The sequence below is a fragment of the Uloborus diversus genome, chromosome 7 (genome assembly GCF_026930045.1).
Source record: "Uloborus diversus isolate 005 chromosome 7, Udiv.v.3.1, whole genome shotgun sequence".
In the NCBI taxonomy this organism is placed as follows: domain Eukaryota; kingdom Metazoa; phylum Arthropoda; class Arachnida; order Araneae; family Uloboridae; genus Uloborus; species Uloborus diversus.
Window position 1 is genome coordinate 28,752,414 of NC_072737.1, and position 16,296 is coordinate 28,768,709.

The following is a 16,296-nucleotide window of genomic DNA, read 5'->3' on the forward strand; positions in this document are numbered from 1 at the left end:
AACAATGACTTGAGAGAATGTTTTAAATGAGGGCTTCTTGTTTCAAAATTTAGGAAGGGAATAAATTTTAACATAAGATTTAGAAAGTGAACAATTTTTCATTAAAAAACAAACTATGCAGCATACCTGGAGAGTACAGAACAAATTTCTCCACATTTGTCGAATTATAGAGAATTCTGATAACGCATGTACCAATATAATTCCAAAGACGGAAAAGGTATGCTTACAAATACGGAAAAATAGCTTATGACTCATTTTTCAAAGGGGGGGGGGGGTTCATGCTTTTTACAGTAAAAACTTCATGGAATAATTTATTCAACAATGTTTTTTCATTTCATCAAAAATTTATATATTTAAACCTGCAAACAATTTTTTAATATTAATTTTTATTTCAATACATTTTTTTTTTACTCTCAACATGTGATTTCTCACCTCCGTGTCATTTCACACAACTGGAGTGACTGTTTATGTTGCTTAATAACTTGTTTAATTAAAAGTATGTATTTTTTTTCGTTATTACTTTCACAAGAGTCTCAAATACTAATTGTTTAATTATATTCATTTTTTAAATACTGTATTTAAGTTCGTCGTAGCAGAATGGGGAAATAATGTAACACCAATTCTCACCTCCGTTACCCTAACACAAAAGACCATTTCTCATAAACAGATGGCAGTAATGACATGACATTTTATTTTCCATAGTACAAGACCCTTGTTTATTTTCAGCCATAAAGGAGTGGTTTTATATTCGTTAAAAGAAAAAAAAAAAAAAAACGAGATTTTGATTAAAAACCAAGTGTATTTGGAAATCTCATCTCCGTGAACTTGAATTTCAGGGATGTAAATTAATGTAAAAAAAGAAGTGCACATGTTTTCATATGCTTAACATGTGCAGATTGTAGTAACGAAGAAAAAGAAAGATTCCATAAAAAATGTATCCGTTAGGCCTATATTAACGGAAAATTCCTCGCCTCCGTGAGACCTTATCAATGTCTTTATTTCTGAGGTGGGAATAAATGATGGAGGGGAAATACATCAATTTTAGGCAAACTACGAACTTACCAGTATAGGTTATGACTTACCAGTACAGTCTTAAATTTACTTATTTGTAAATTAATAATTCTATTCTTTTTTGACACATTTGAATAAAAAGGATAATTAAAATTTAAGCAGTACTTAAGAGAGCTAAAGACTAGATTCATGCTAATCATTAAAATAGTTCATTGTTTGCACAATTAAAAAAATTACTACTTTGATATTAAATTGATTTCCGTTTTCAAACACTAAACTTTTTTTTTCATTTCCGTAAACACGGACTCTTTTTTTTAATTTTTTTAATTTTTGGGTAAAAAAATTGGAAATTACCTGAATCATTGTTTATAGCTACTTCTAGTAGGTAACACTTTCATGCAAGAATGAAAAAAGAGAAAACAAAAGGTTTTGAAATTGAAAAATACTTTCGTTCAAAACTTACACATACTAGAGAATGAACCTTATAAATTTCTGCAAGGAGTCAAAAGTAAAGTTGTAAAAGGTAGTCACAGAACTTTTTATTTTCATTCCAAAAAAAAAACTGGTTTGATAAGGCCTTTAAGGTGCTAAGTTTTCTTAACAATATTCAGTTTAACAGCAAAACTAGCCTAAATGGAGAGAAAAGTAATCTTTTTTTACAGTTCTCGAATTTTTGAATTTCTGTTTTAAATGTTGCTATTTGCATATTGATCCCTGAATATATTTCTTATTAAAACAAAGTTATGTTTTCAAGGGAGATTCAGTTATAGTGATAATTAGTACGATATCAATGAAGAAAACCTAAGCAAAAAAAATCACATTGCATTAATGAAAGAACCACTGATTTATATTTTAAACTAGTAGCACCCGCACGGCTTTGCCCGTAGTAGAAAATTAAAATGTCTTTGGTTCGCCTGTATATTTACAAACAGTATATGATGAATTTCTTGCCAATTGACTTGCCCATGTTACGGTTTAACGTTATGATAACTTGGTAATTTACTCGTCCATTTTATGATAATTTTGCACGAGAAAATGCTCTTAAAATTATAATAGAGAAAGAACGAAATCGAGTTTCTGAAAAATCGCTTCGAGGTGCACACTCCCATGCTACAATTATATTTTGTGCCAACTTTCATGGACAAAAAAAAATCAAACGGTCTAGACGTTATGCGCGTCACAGAGATCCAGACAGAGAGAGTTTCAGCTTTATTATTAGTAATAAAGATAAGTTCGTACACAATTAGAGGTTTCTTAGTAAATTTTGCTCAACTTTCTATGTATGAACTTGACTCATTTGTGAAATGCTTTTTGACTCTCTGAAAAAAGAGTGAGTTACGTTATCATTTGTTTATTAGTTAATACATGTTATTATATTCAACAGAGCTTGTTAAGTTTAGAACTTGTTTTACTTTTTCTTTCTTACGGTGAAAAAATATTTTCTAGCAGCGTATTATAACAAAATGCATTTTGAAATGATTTATTTCCCATCTCCCAACTCATGCAAATACATTTTGTTATGTACAAACCCTGAAGCAGTTACTTTGGATGCAGTAAAACGAAGAAATTCCTAAATCAAAACAAAGTTACTTTCAAAAAAAAAAAAAAACACGCTTGCCGTAAAACTTTTTTGAAATATTTTAAATGCGAAAGATATAGTTATAATGTAGCAACTGCAAAGCTATGATGAGAACATTTTCAGTTGTTTACTGTACTTAACTTACCAAGAGGTGGTGGGTAGGGCACAGCTGCGAAAACTTGGAGGAATAGGAATGCCACAACGGCAGCCAGCAACAAGTATTTCATGTTTGTGGAAGAGATTGAAATCTAAAAATAAATATGAGAATTTATAAATATGCGTAAAATGTAATGGCAAATTTAAATAGCAAAAATTTTGTGTCCATTTCGTAGGTTTATGCCTGAGGGTTATTTGTTTCGTTTATAAAATAACTTTTTTCAGTATTTTCTGTTTTTTTTTATAATTTTTATTTTTACATTGCCTAAAGTTTGGCATCGGAATAAAAGGCGACATTACAAAAATGCCAATTTCTCAGGTGTTGAAGTTTTACTATCTTTAATGTATTACTAGTGGTACCCGCACGGCTTTGCCCGTAGTAGAAAACTGAAACGTCATTGGGTTCACCTGTACGTTTGCAAATAATGGATGATGAATTTCTCGCCAATTTGCTGTGTTAATTTGCTAATTTACTCGCCCATGTTATGCTAATTTGCTCGTCCACGTTAAGGTAATTTACTCGTTTATGTTATGATAATTTGCTCGACAAAATTTTCTTGGAATAGAAAAAGAACAAATTCGATTTTTCGAAAAATCGATTCAAGGTGCTCCCCTTCATGCTAATTTTGTGTCAATTTTCATAAAAATCTGCCGAACGGTCTACGCGCTATGCGAGTAACTGACAGAGTTCCAGAGACAGACTTTTATTTTTATTATTAGTAAAGGTATGTAGAAAAAAGGCTGAATTTCTCAGAATTCATCGAAAACATGAACGATTTATTTCTTTATTTCGCTTCATGTCAGGAATAAGCACTCCTAAAACAACAAGCTGTTTTCGAAGTAGAGTTTTAATACTTTTATGTGGTTTATGTGGGTAATAAAAGAGAATGAATCTTGCACTGACAGATTGGCAACTGAAAGAATAATTTCAGTTCAGGATGAATTATTCTTTAGAGATTTCGGCGCTCAAGTGGTCTCATCGATTGCTGGACACATTCTAGGCAGTATGCTCTATATCAACCCTCCCTCCGGAAATAGTTTCCCCTATGTGTGCTGCATATTCTTTTAAGTACTGTCTGTATGTGTTCTGCATTATCTGTAAGCGTAGTGGAACATTGAAATTGAAGTTCTCATCAAATAAACTTGAGCAACAGGCTTTCAGGTTCTAGAAGAAGAAGTGCACATTGCGCTCAAACTAGTTTTTGCTATTATTTTAACTATTTTTTATAGCTTTGATAAAGGTCTTAATTTGTTCTAAACCATTGGCAACGGAGAAAATAATACTTAAGTTTGAGGTTAAATGGAAGTTCATGATATATATATATATATATATATATATATATATATATATATATATATCTGTGTGTGTGTGTGTTATCTTTTTGAAAAACCGTAAACAACACATTTTTTGAAGAATTTTCATTAAAAAAAATCTTTTAGCATTTCCTTGCTTTTTTTCTGCATTTTTGAAGTAATGCGAACTTGATTAAATGCGCATTAGTTTAATTACAAAACATAATGAAAAATTGCACATAACAGACCACGTAAATTAAACACAAAATGAATTTATCTCTTTAAAAACTTCCAGATAACAGTATTTATTACCAAACAGTAAATGAAACTAAATGGAAATGAGTAAGGCTTCTAAAGTTGCAATGAAACTCGTGTTTAACAAAGTAAAAACTGACCTCATTGTTAAGTCATTTTCTTTCGCCCGGGGAGAAATTATTAGATTGCTTGTTGTCTGTGACAAAAGTTTCCTTAACTTTTTAATTTCCTTTCTTTCCTTAGTCCCATGAGATGAAAATATGCAAATAAGTATAAAAACTAGATTTGAAAAGAAAGAAAGAAAAATCTAGCTTTTTTTGTGTGGTTAAGAATATACAGTTGGGAAAATTTGTGAAATGTAAAAAGTCGATGAAGTGTTTACGATTTTAAATGTTTTCAAAATATCAAAGCTAGAAATATTATTTAATTCTGTTACTTTATACGTCATTTATGTTTTCGTTTTGTCTATCTGCAGGTTTTGTTAATAACATTTTAACTTTCACATGGACTTTTCCCGATTTTTTGTACAATATTAATACTTCTATTTACAAACAAGTAACAAATTTCTATTTGTAGCGAAACGTTCATGCACAGAATTGTTTGAAAGAGTGGGTGACTGATGATAACGAAAGAAAGGAAGGCTTTTAGTTCCAAACATATGCAAGAAGTACAACTTCATATAGGAAATAACTTATTTTTACATGGTTGGTATATCGCTCTTGATTGAGTTTGAACTGACTTTTGTTGGAGCTTTTTCGGAACGCTAAGATTGCGGGAAAAAAAATTAAATAAAAACAAAAATCCCGAGTACGTAAAATATATATATATATATATATAAACCCAGTAGATTAGAATTTTATTAAATATTACTGAATAACTACTCCGTTGAAATAGTTTTATAATCGATACACACATAAGACAACTTATAAAAGCAGAAAAGAAGGATCAACAGTCGGGGCCCATTCAAATTTTACGGTATTCCTAGACTGGTCAAAAAGTCTAAACTACGGATTATTAGTCCCTCTAGGGACCTTGCTCGGCATATGCTTAACCTTTAGCAAAAATGCTCGAATTTAGTCAGCCACAGCTGTATTAACAACGCGGAAAAGTCGTCAGTCAAATCTTTCTCCCAAAACTAAAAAAAAAGCCCGTCAAGAGAATACACGTCGCAAAACTCAGGTCTTTGAATCACGACAAAAACAAATGCAACATTTTAGAGATGAAAATCGAATTAGCAGACTTAGTAAACGAAAAATTCAGGCAGTGAAATCGCTACCTGCATTTGTCGCGCGCTGTGTAGCACGCAGGTAGCGTGCGACACGATCTTGAACTGGATTAGGGAGACTGGTTGATATTAAGGTGAATTTGGATCACTGTCATGTGCTTAGTGACACTCCCAAGGTCAATGCAAATCGATCGACGTAAGATTTATAAAAAATTGGCCAATGAGTTTAGCCTGTACAACGCCACATAGGAACAATTGTACTTAGACTCATAAACACATTACCCTTCTTTGGGTCGCGCACGCGCAGTCGGGTGGAAATTAAAGTTAATGATCATCTCGAGGCGTTCTGACGATAGTGACGTAATATTTGTAGGCTTTTAAAATGTGTGATCAGTATAACAAATCCGTTAACGTTCCATGTAGCTCTTTTTAAAAATTTCTACCTCAAATGTAGAACATAGAAAGTAATACAGATATGTAAGTGCTAAAATAAAAAAAAAAACGAAATGACTTGTTAAAATTGAAGGGCTCGATTCAGAAATGTGACAAACCACAAGGAGTGACTTTTCGATCAAAACTTTTGTATCTCACAACTAAAATTGAGAAAAAAAAAACATGACAATTGGATATGTCATTTGAAGAAACACATCTGGTTTTATTATTGCAGAAAATGGAAGGTATAATACTTTTGAAAAATTCTACAAATAGATTTTATAAGTTGGAAATTGGCCTACTGAAAAATGCACATCATGTGTCATATATTCTTTGCTCCGAGCCTTTCAATTGTAGATTATACTTTTATCGATTTTGGTGCAAGAGTTGAAACTAGCAACCCTGGTAGGTGATGCTATACATCATTATTTAGAAAATAAAACTTATCTGTGAAAAAATACCACTGGTTTGAATATTGCAAATGCCTCAATAAAAAGTAAAAAAAAGAAAAAAAAATACTTTACAGCCCTTTTTTTTCACTGCCTCAATTCAAGTCTTTGTTTATCAGTATTATATCTCAAACGCTGCAATAGAGACAAAAAATACCATATTTATCTTATGGAAGCAATTTATGCACATAATAAATACGTTTCTATTTCTCCATTTTGTTGATAAGTAATCTAAAACCAATCAGACTGAGTTGCTCTGAGAAAGGTGTATTTCACAATTAAGATCTACAAACGTAAGTGGTCAGTCCCTGGTGGAATCGTAAAAGTAAATTACACCAAAAGTTTTTCTCCTTAAACGATTCCATTTACTACTCAAACGCTTCTTCTCGGCATTATTTCTTCTAGCCGAAGTTACAGTTACAAAATAGTTAGAACATGCGTTTACATTGAGACCTGGGGGAAGAACAATCGCAATAGATCTAACATTTTTTTTAAAGAGTGCAATTTAGTTAAAAAAGTTGAGAAAGTGTTTTAGTTAGTATTTCAAGTAAAATAAATTTACAAATACGGAATGCTAAACACTAAAAATGCATGATTTTTCAAATTCTCCAATAATAACCAAAAATCATGAATCGTAAGTAAAATTTTACCATATTGCGATCTTTTACATTAAATCTTCGTAAAACAGAAAATATTGTTATTTTTATTCACTCCACACCATTCACATTGGGGCAAGTGTATAGAAAGTTTGAACATTTCAGTAAAATGAATTTAAACTTAACAATTTGATCACATTTTGTTATTTAAAAGGCAAAAGTAATAAACTTCGTAATTAATGCAAAATTAAATAAGTAATTAACAATTAACGCCAAATCTCATAGAACTGTGAAACATTAGTTTATCTAATTTCCATAACATCATATTCACGCAAATTCTTCACTTCTTTGGGTATTTCTTGTTGCAAATTGAAAGTGTTCGGTTGCAAATTTGAAATCAGGGTATCAAATCTGATTAATAAATTGCTAAATACATCCCCATTGTTTTCCCTATCATCATTATTAAACTGATTCTCCGAGGGATTTAATTGAAAGGGTTTGCAATAAAAAGTAAACAAACTGAAAAATGTAAAATTATTTGTCTTTAATTGTCAATATCTTTTGAGTAGGCAGGTTTAGGCAAGAATTGTAACCAGATTATAAAAGCTTAAACTCTCTACAATGTACGGGATCCAATGCTTTTGTTAGCATTTGTTAGCGATTCTCGTAATTCAAAAATGCATTCAAAATACTTTGAAAATTATCTCCAAAATTTTCTTATTTTCTAAAATACGTTTTTGGTGTTTTTTTTATTTATTAGGAGTGCATAAAGCATATCACAGCATTACATTTGTTAAGTTTTTAAACTGGTTACCGACTGTTGCTAAATTGTCTACTAATGAAGTAGCAAGTTAATTTTTCGAATCCATAGTATTTTCCTCGGGTAATAATGTTAAAAACTAGTAAGTTTAGTGGAAATATGTTCTTAGTTTATCAGTACAACAGTAAAAATCTAATACTAAATGGCTTAATTTTCCACCCAATGTCCAAAATGAGGCCGCCCCACTGTGCGCCGTACTAATGTTTTCAGAAGTTCTTGATTTCTTGCTGATTAAACAAAAAGTAACAACTTGTAGTTTGAGTTATTCCATTCGTTTTTACTATTTTGAAATCAAACCAATAACTGCAACTCATTAAGATTATTTATATATACGTTTATGCAGAAGATGTCTGCTCAAAGTTCAGATATGCAGTTAAAAGACAAAATTTCTTATTAAATGGTACTACAAATATAACTTCTCAATTTGCTCTTAATTACAAGACTGTTTCATTGTAGCATGAAAAACTTTTTGAACACGATAATTCTCTTAAATCAGACACATAAAAAAGTTTAAAACATAAATATATTCATGAAAAATTTAGTTATAAGCTACGTACTGGTGGCATACAGCAGATTTTGATCACTAAAAGCGAAATCGCAACGTAATGACAAAATCTTATTATTCATCGCACAACCTCAATCCAACGTAACACAAACTTTTGTTCATACGTTTCCCATATTAGTCGCTGAGCATCATTTTAAACCAATTTTGTATTTGAAAGTGAAGCATAGTTTTTGCTACCGTAACTCTTCAACCCCCATCCTTTTTCAAGCCATGTTTTTTTCTTTCCGAAATATGTGAAGTGAGGCGCAGAGGGATGTTATTGCCAACATTTAAAATTTGGGAATATCTAGTGCAAATTGTAGGATAACCTCTCTTCTGTTTTAGGTCAAGACATAGAACTAGTAGCCCTGGTAAGTTCGGCTCTTAGAAAAGGAATTAGTAAATGAATGGAGCAAGTCCAATCATTGGCTAAGCAAAAGCTTGGGCAAAACCCTCAAGTAACGTGACTCAACAACGACGAATGGCTGACACGTTTTGCGTAAACCTATCGAACTCAACATGATTTCTTCCGATGATTTCGGAGGTGATGAATCGTGGTCTTTCCTTCACGATTAGTCTTCACTCAAACAATTTTATCTCTTCTCAATGGTTCGGCTGTATAACACGATTTAGAAAAAATTCAATGAGAGCTTGCCTAGGATTTGAAATTTTAACGTGTTCTTCACAAAACCTTTAAATTTACTCTTACGTGATTCTTTTTCTCCCATTAAACCCCTTTCTAACTTTTCACTAAACTTTCCAGCAGCTGTATTTTTAAACTCGAAAAAAGAAATTAAAAAATTCTACTTACTACCTGATAAGAGTTAATACAGTTAAAAAAAACAGTACCTAGTTCTAGCCATCATAATTCAGGGGTGTCTAGATAAGACGTCACGATTTACCAGGGTACCACGAGAATAGGTGAGGAACAGTGCGAATTGTCCATGGTTTTAGTCCATGGTAAGACAATCATTCAAAAACAGAAATGTATATAAGAATGAATAAGTTTCATCAGTTCTGAAGTGTATGATAAATCTCGAGTTTGCATTTAGAATCATCAATATAATTATATAAATCAGTTCAGTTCAATATAATTAATTAAATCAATTTCAACAGTTCTGAAGCGGATGATAAATCTGGAGTTTGTATTTAGAATCATCAATATAAATATTTAAATAATTATGCTAACCAGAGCATAATTCAGGGGTTCCTGAACTGAATGCCACGATTCACCAGGGTACCGTCAAAATAGGTGAGGGGTGGTGCCAAGCGTCCATGGCATCAGTCCATGGTGAAACAGTCATTCAAAAACATAAATGTATATAAAAATAAAAAGGTTTCATCGGCTCTGATGAGGTTGATAAATCTCAAGTTTGTATTTAGAATCATCCCTATAATTATTTAAATGATTTAAACAATTATCCGAAATTCCTCAACAGTTTTAGAAAACTACATTTTATCAAACTTTTCATGTAACCTTACTTGTTGATTTCATTTGACGTTTCAAATGTTCCTGATAAATTTGCTCTTTAGGCATTTTGCCTAACATAAATAACATTCAATTTATTTTACCACTGCATATTCAATAATAAAAAATAGTTCTGTCTTCGAAAACGCTATTTTTTGAATAGATTCAATCCATTTTATAACAGATAACCCGCATTTCAAATAAATATCTTGCAGAGACTTTTCAAGTGGCACTGTCTTCAATTTGATCCTTTTCGATGTACCATTTTAGCTGGTGTCATTTTAATCTTGGGTGGAAAGAAATGCCCCTTTCTCGTAACTGAAGCAGAAATAACCTGAATCTTTCCTTTCTGATCACGCTCTGCATTTCTGCAGGACAACTTGAATGAACTGTCAAATGATTGCAATTGCCTGACACAAGTCTGAACAGAAAGGACGTCTTGGGTAAAAGGAAAAACTAGTCGTTGAGTCGCTTCGCTTTTTGTCTTCACTTTTTTTCTGCCACGGGGTTATTCTTCGTATACATTTTCTTTGACGGGTTTTTCATTTCCTGCAGCTACTCTAGCTCGTATTGTTCAGGAAATTTAGAAGGGGCCCTATTGAAAGCAGGAATTACCAATTCATGGCCATCTAAAAGTTGAAATGTTCTGTAATGTTTGCCGAGTTATAAAATGTTGTTAAATTTGTGGAAGCACAAAGGAGGGTGGTATTTTTTTTTTTTTTTTAGCTGTAACGTAATATTAAAATAACACTACTTTAAAGTTGAATAAATATCTTTGTGTTTGAGAATTAAATCATGAAATAACAACGTTTAAAAACAAACTTTCAGATTACTGCATAAAAGATGCAGATTAAGATGCATACAAGATTTTTTATGCAAGAGTGTTGCTAGCTTCAGATTATAATTTAATTTTTTAGATGGGATATTGAAAAAAAAAAAAAAAAAAAAAAGAGGACAATGTGTAAAATGAAGAAAAATTTTTACTTCGGGAAATAACTTTAAATGAAGTTGAAACTATTAGTATATTTTACGGGGAAATTAATAAAGATTAGTATTTTAGAAAAAAAATTATTGTGTTAGCATTAATCAAACCAAATTTTCGTTAATTAAGTAACAGATACGCTACGAGTTTTTAAACATCATTAAAAAATTACACACACACACACATATACTCATATCACTGTTTAACATCGACAAGATAGTCTGAATTTAGCCAAGTATTTCATTTAGGTGAACAATTGGAAAACAAAAAAATACATGTTTAAAGACTAAGTGAAAATTTCAAAGAATTACACAAATTTCAAATTCTTAGTACCGTTAATGAGTTTTATAGCTTAATTGCGCACGTATATCCTAATGCTACACTGCGCCGTTGTTTTGAAAGACAAACAAGTCTATTTTTGAAATAGAGTCAAGATTATGGTGGTTATGGATAAAACTAAAAATGAACTTTCAATCTGTAACAATGTAGAGCTAATAAAAGAAAAAAATAGAAATAGTTAGTTAATAATAGTTAATAGAAGTTTTGCTCTTCAAAAAAACTTACTAAAACAGCTTCTTAACACGCCTTACCATAAATGGCTCACAGATAATAAATACTTCCCCCACATTTTATTGCTCATTTAAATATCGACATGGTAACATAAAATTTGCAAAATACTTCAGTCAGGCCGACAGCATGGAAAAAAAATCCACCCCAACTCACTGTTTCTTAAAAAAGGAACTGAAGTTAGATGCTTTTCCGTATAACAATGCATTAATATTAGAATATGGTCAAAGTTTCAGAAGTAAGCGAAAAGTAATTAGACTTCTCTATGATACCGATAACCTAGCAACTGCAAATTGTTTCCAGGACTGCGAGAATTCCCTAACTCACGAAAATTGTCCTATGATATGCTTCGTAATTACTTCTGACCTCGTGGAAATATGTTGCAATTACCACTCGCCGGTATAATGTACTTAATTCCGAACAGCTTCAGTAATGAGACATCATTTTTAATACAACACCTTGGCAACACGGAAGCTGGTATTTGTGGGATAATGCAATTTTTGACGGTTAATTACGTGTTTAAAGTTAATTTTCTCCAAGGATACCCTTTTGCATTCAATTTCTGGTGCTCTTTTTGAAACATTACCGCTCTGTCGATTTTTAATATTTAGTAAGACGAGTTTCTGTTTTCATAAAGTTTCTGTTGGTTTCCCCAAATGCATTCAATTTCCCTTTTCAATGAGTCAAATGAGCTTAATGACCTTAATGATTTTCTAAGGATTTCAGTTACTATGATGCATGATGGATCATTCTCAAATAAAATTAAATTTAGTTTTCTTGCTTCATCTTGAAATCCTATCTGCATGCGTCAACTATAAAGGTTTTTTACCATTTTTACTTCCTTTTAGCAAAAAGGAAGTATTGTATTCGCAAAAAAAATTTCACTCAAAAATCGGCCTTAATTTCCATTTTTCTCACCCCCGAATGAATGTTGAGTTTTTCTTCCGACCCGATCGGATATATGCCTAGGAACCTACAGACGGCCGAAATATCCATTTTGACGACCCCCGAGTTAATTACAACGAATTTTCTCGTGACGTCTGTATGTACGTATGTATGTGCGTATGTGTGCATGTGTGTATGTATCTCGTATAACTCAAAAACGGTATGCCCTAGAAAGTTGAAATTTGATACGTAGACTTCCAGTGGGGCCTAGTTGTGCCCCTTCAATTTTGGTTGCATTCAAATGTTCTTAAGAGGGTCTTTTGCCCCTTTTTGGGGGGAAATCATAATTAATTTCGATGTAAACTCAAGTGGTGTCATAATTTGTCGGACACTTGGCGATATATCGGCAGTCTTTTGGTCGCCACGTTTTGTCGCCAACTTGGCAACAAATTTTGAGGTTTTTTTTTCTTTTCACTTGGTTTCAATACGGTCACTGTTGGGGATATTTAGAGAGTAAACAATTGAATCACATTAAAATTGCCAATAATGAGGAAATGACATTAAATTGGAGTAAAAGGAAGTCATGTGATGCACACATCAGCTCGTTTTCTAAAGAACTATAGCCTGCAGTTGAGTTATGGCCTTGGAAATGTTATTTATTCTCAAGAACTATAACTTGCGCAACAGAGTGGGTCTTATAAGTTGATCTATGGCCTTGTGTTCAGGTTATATCGTAAAAATCTTATTACAGCTTTTCTAATTCTCGTGGAAACTTCAAACAAACTTCGTCTTAAGGAAAAAATTGAGTTTTTAAATGACTTAAATTTTTAAAATATGCATGAAATATTTCTTTCTATTTTATCAAATTCAAGTGATAAAAATAAGCATGAAATTGGAATAAAAAAAAAAGGACGAAATCGAAATTTCAAAAAATCGCGTCAAATTGCACTCCGCTATGATAAACGCTAATTTTGTGCCAGAGGTTTTGAAAATCAATCAAATAGAAGGCATTATACGCGTCAGTGATCCAGACTTTCAGCTTTGTTATTAGTAAAGAAGATTTGGAAAAATAAGCTTGTTTTTTTGGTTCTGGCAGAAAATAAATGGCAAACTCCTGCAGTCCCCTATTGTTAGTATGGACATCGAAAAGCGATTCTTTGAATATCTTAAAACCTCATTTCTGCTGATGCAGCCTTTAACCTTCTCACGGCGGTTCAGACTAAAATATTTTTGATAGTACATATTATAAGAATATATAAAAACATCATGAACACATAATAGCATAGGTCATAATAATAATAATCACGTTCAGTGATTTTAATTACTAATCTACCAATATTTTGCCAAAAACGAAAACATAGTTTTCCTAATCATTCAATTCGTTTTTTACTAATTTGACTAATAGACGATACTTTCAAAAAAATCTCCCTTGGTTGGGGTAAAGTTATTAATACTGAACTATTGTGGTTTTGAGCGCATGCTTATCAATGAAGACTAGTTCCTTTTTTGAGCAATCACGATTGCTTATTGTTCTCACTTGACTGTTTTGATGTGCTATCATTTTATTTTCCCGCCAGCACCCTCTGCAGCATCACCGACGACCGGCTCCTCACGATGCTGCTCCTATAGCGAAAACCGTCTCCAGGTTGCGTTCATATACTACGCACACACACACGCATACATACACAATTACACACACACACACATACGCACACAAACACATACACACGCTCAAACACATACACACACACATACACAAACAGATACACACGCTCAAACACATACACACACGCATACACACACACGCATACATACAGACACCTCCACATACACACACCTACACACAACTACCCACACACTCATCACACTCATGCCTGCACACAAACACATATGCCGACACACTCATACACATTCCCCACCACACACAAACACTCATACACACAACTACCCACACACTCATACCTTTACACAGACACAAACACACATGCCTACACACACAGACACACACTCGTGATTGCGAAAAACATAATTTGAATTCAAGAAGTCAATATTCAAATTAATTTTTTAATTTTTTTTTTTGGCTTGACTTGCAAAAATACGCTTTTCAAATTGCGTAAGAGAAACACATATTACACTTAACTATGGACCATAGTAAATTTATTCTTAAAGCGTTGAACTCGAAACTAGAGGTTTACGGGCTAGATGCCAGCCGGTCGACGATCCTCCGTGCTCCCTAGTGGTAACTTGGACCGCAGTAAACATATCGTGTTTTTAAATTCCCACTCTATATCAATACCTCTGGATCAGAAGTTTTTCAACAGCTGGTTTTGATCACAATTATTGCAATGCTGATAGATGGTGCTTCTATCAGTCGTGTGCAGTCTGAGCTTAATCGAACTTCCACCTTAATGGTGCTCCTTACACGGAAGCCTATCATGTCTGCCTCAAATCGGCTAGCATTGTTTATCCGGGGTTCGGTTGCTGAGTTGTTTAAACAATAACAGCAGCAAACTTAACTATAAAAAGTTTAACTAATTTAAAGACGTTAATATTACGTTAGACTTACCAATTACGACAATAGTTATAAATGTGAAACTATTTAACATAGTTAAAAATAGCAATAACCTAATGATCTTTAGAGTTAGAATTTTATTTAACATTACCGATAAAAAGTACATTAAATTGCATTTATTAAATTTTGATTCACGAATTTGTGTCTGGAATCATTCATCAGCTAAACGTGCTTTTAAATGTCAAGAGTTCATCCATTTTTTAGCTTTTCGAAATCAAGTTCGTTAGAAAAAATTAATTGAAAAGACTTTCAAATAGTCATTGAGGTTTCATATCTCAATAATAAAACTCTTTATTGACCTTTTAAGAAAAAGTTCAAATGAATATATTTTAAATGCAGTGATTTAATTAAAAGGGATTTGAACCATTAAATTATTTTTCGTAGTCCATGTAACAATTTTGACAAATATTTTAAATTTTTCACAGTTTGAAAAAAAAAAAAAAGCTATTTTCCATCCCGTTAATTAAAATAAATCAAACTAAAATAATAGCATTTTTAGCCTACTTTCCCAGTAAAAGTCAGAAAAAGAAGAAAAAAGCATGAAAGAAGGCTTAATGCATCTTAAAAATATCGCAAAAAACAAAAAAAAAAAGTCAAAAATAAATAAAATAATTAAATAAATATCGAAAAATTAAAAATTGGAAAGTAGGGTATTGAGATGGGGAAAAATGTCTGTCGGTCTGTCCCCCCCTAATAACTTTTGAATGAATAGTCCGATTCGAACAAACTTTTTTTTGTTCGAAAGATCTCGGCGAGGACACCTCATTCCCATACTTCACTTTTTGATTTGAACTATTTTTTGTTCAATTTTGAACAGTTCAAAAAAACTTAACATTAGCGCCGACGGGGAAATTCAAGGCAATTCCGAACTGTGAGGCGAATTTGCTTCAAACAAACTTTGTAGGAAAAAGCGTTTGATGAAAAACTTGTATATAAAATATCTTTTTGATTTGAACAATTTTCCGTCCAATTTTGAACAGTTCAAATCCCTTAACATTAGCGCCTATGGGGAAACTGAAAATCAATGTAGATTCCGTACTTGAAGGCGGATTTACTTCAAACAAATTTTGTTGTAAATAGCTTTTGACGCCAAAATGTCGGGCACAAGAGTCGGAGTCGGAGTCAGGTGCCTCTAAATTCTCGGACTCCGACTCCAAGAATTTAGAGGCACCTGACTCCGACTCCGACTCTTGTTCCCGACAATTAATCGGACTCCGACTCCCCGACTTCAACTCTGACTTCGTTGCTTTGGCAAAAATTTATACACGGAGGACAAACGACTAACTCCGATTCTTGGATATTCGACTCCGACTCCTTTATCTCAAAATGAGATTGACTCCGACGCTATGGTTTTAATTGTGAAATACTTATTGTTGATATGACTTGTTTTTATTTCCACGCTAAAGTTTAAATTTAAGTATTCAGTTTTCGGCGAATAAACTGGAAGTCATTTATGTTTCTA

The 16,296-nt window shown here is 32.4% G+C and overlaps 1 protein-coding gene across 2 annotated transcripts in view; it reads right to left on the reverse strand.

Annotated features, from left to right (window-relative positions):
• The window catches only part of LOC129226262 (U8-agatoxin-Ao1a-like), an 87,720-nt gene that overhangs the window by 20,263 nt on the left and 51,161 nt on the right, over positions 1-16,296 (reverse strand). For both annotated transcript variants that reach the window (XM_054860863.1, XM_054860864.1), the window contains exon 2: positions 2,736-2,838. In XM_054860863.1, coding sequence (XP_054716838.1) covers positions 2,736-2,817 — 82 coding nt within the window. In that variant the 5' untranslated portion in view covers positions 2,818-2,838. The remainder of the gene's footprint in view (positions 1-2,735; positions 2,839-16,296) is intronic.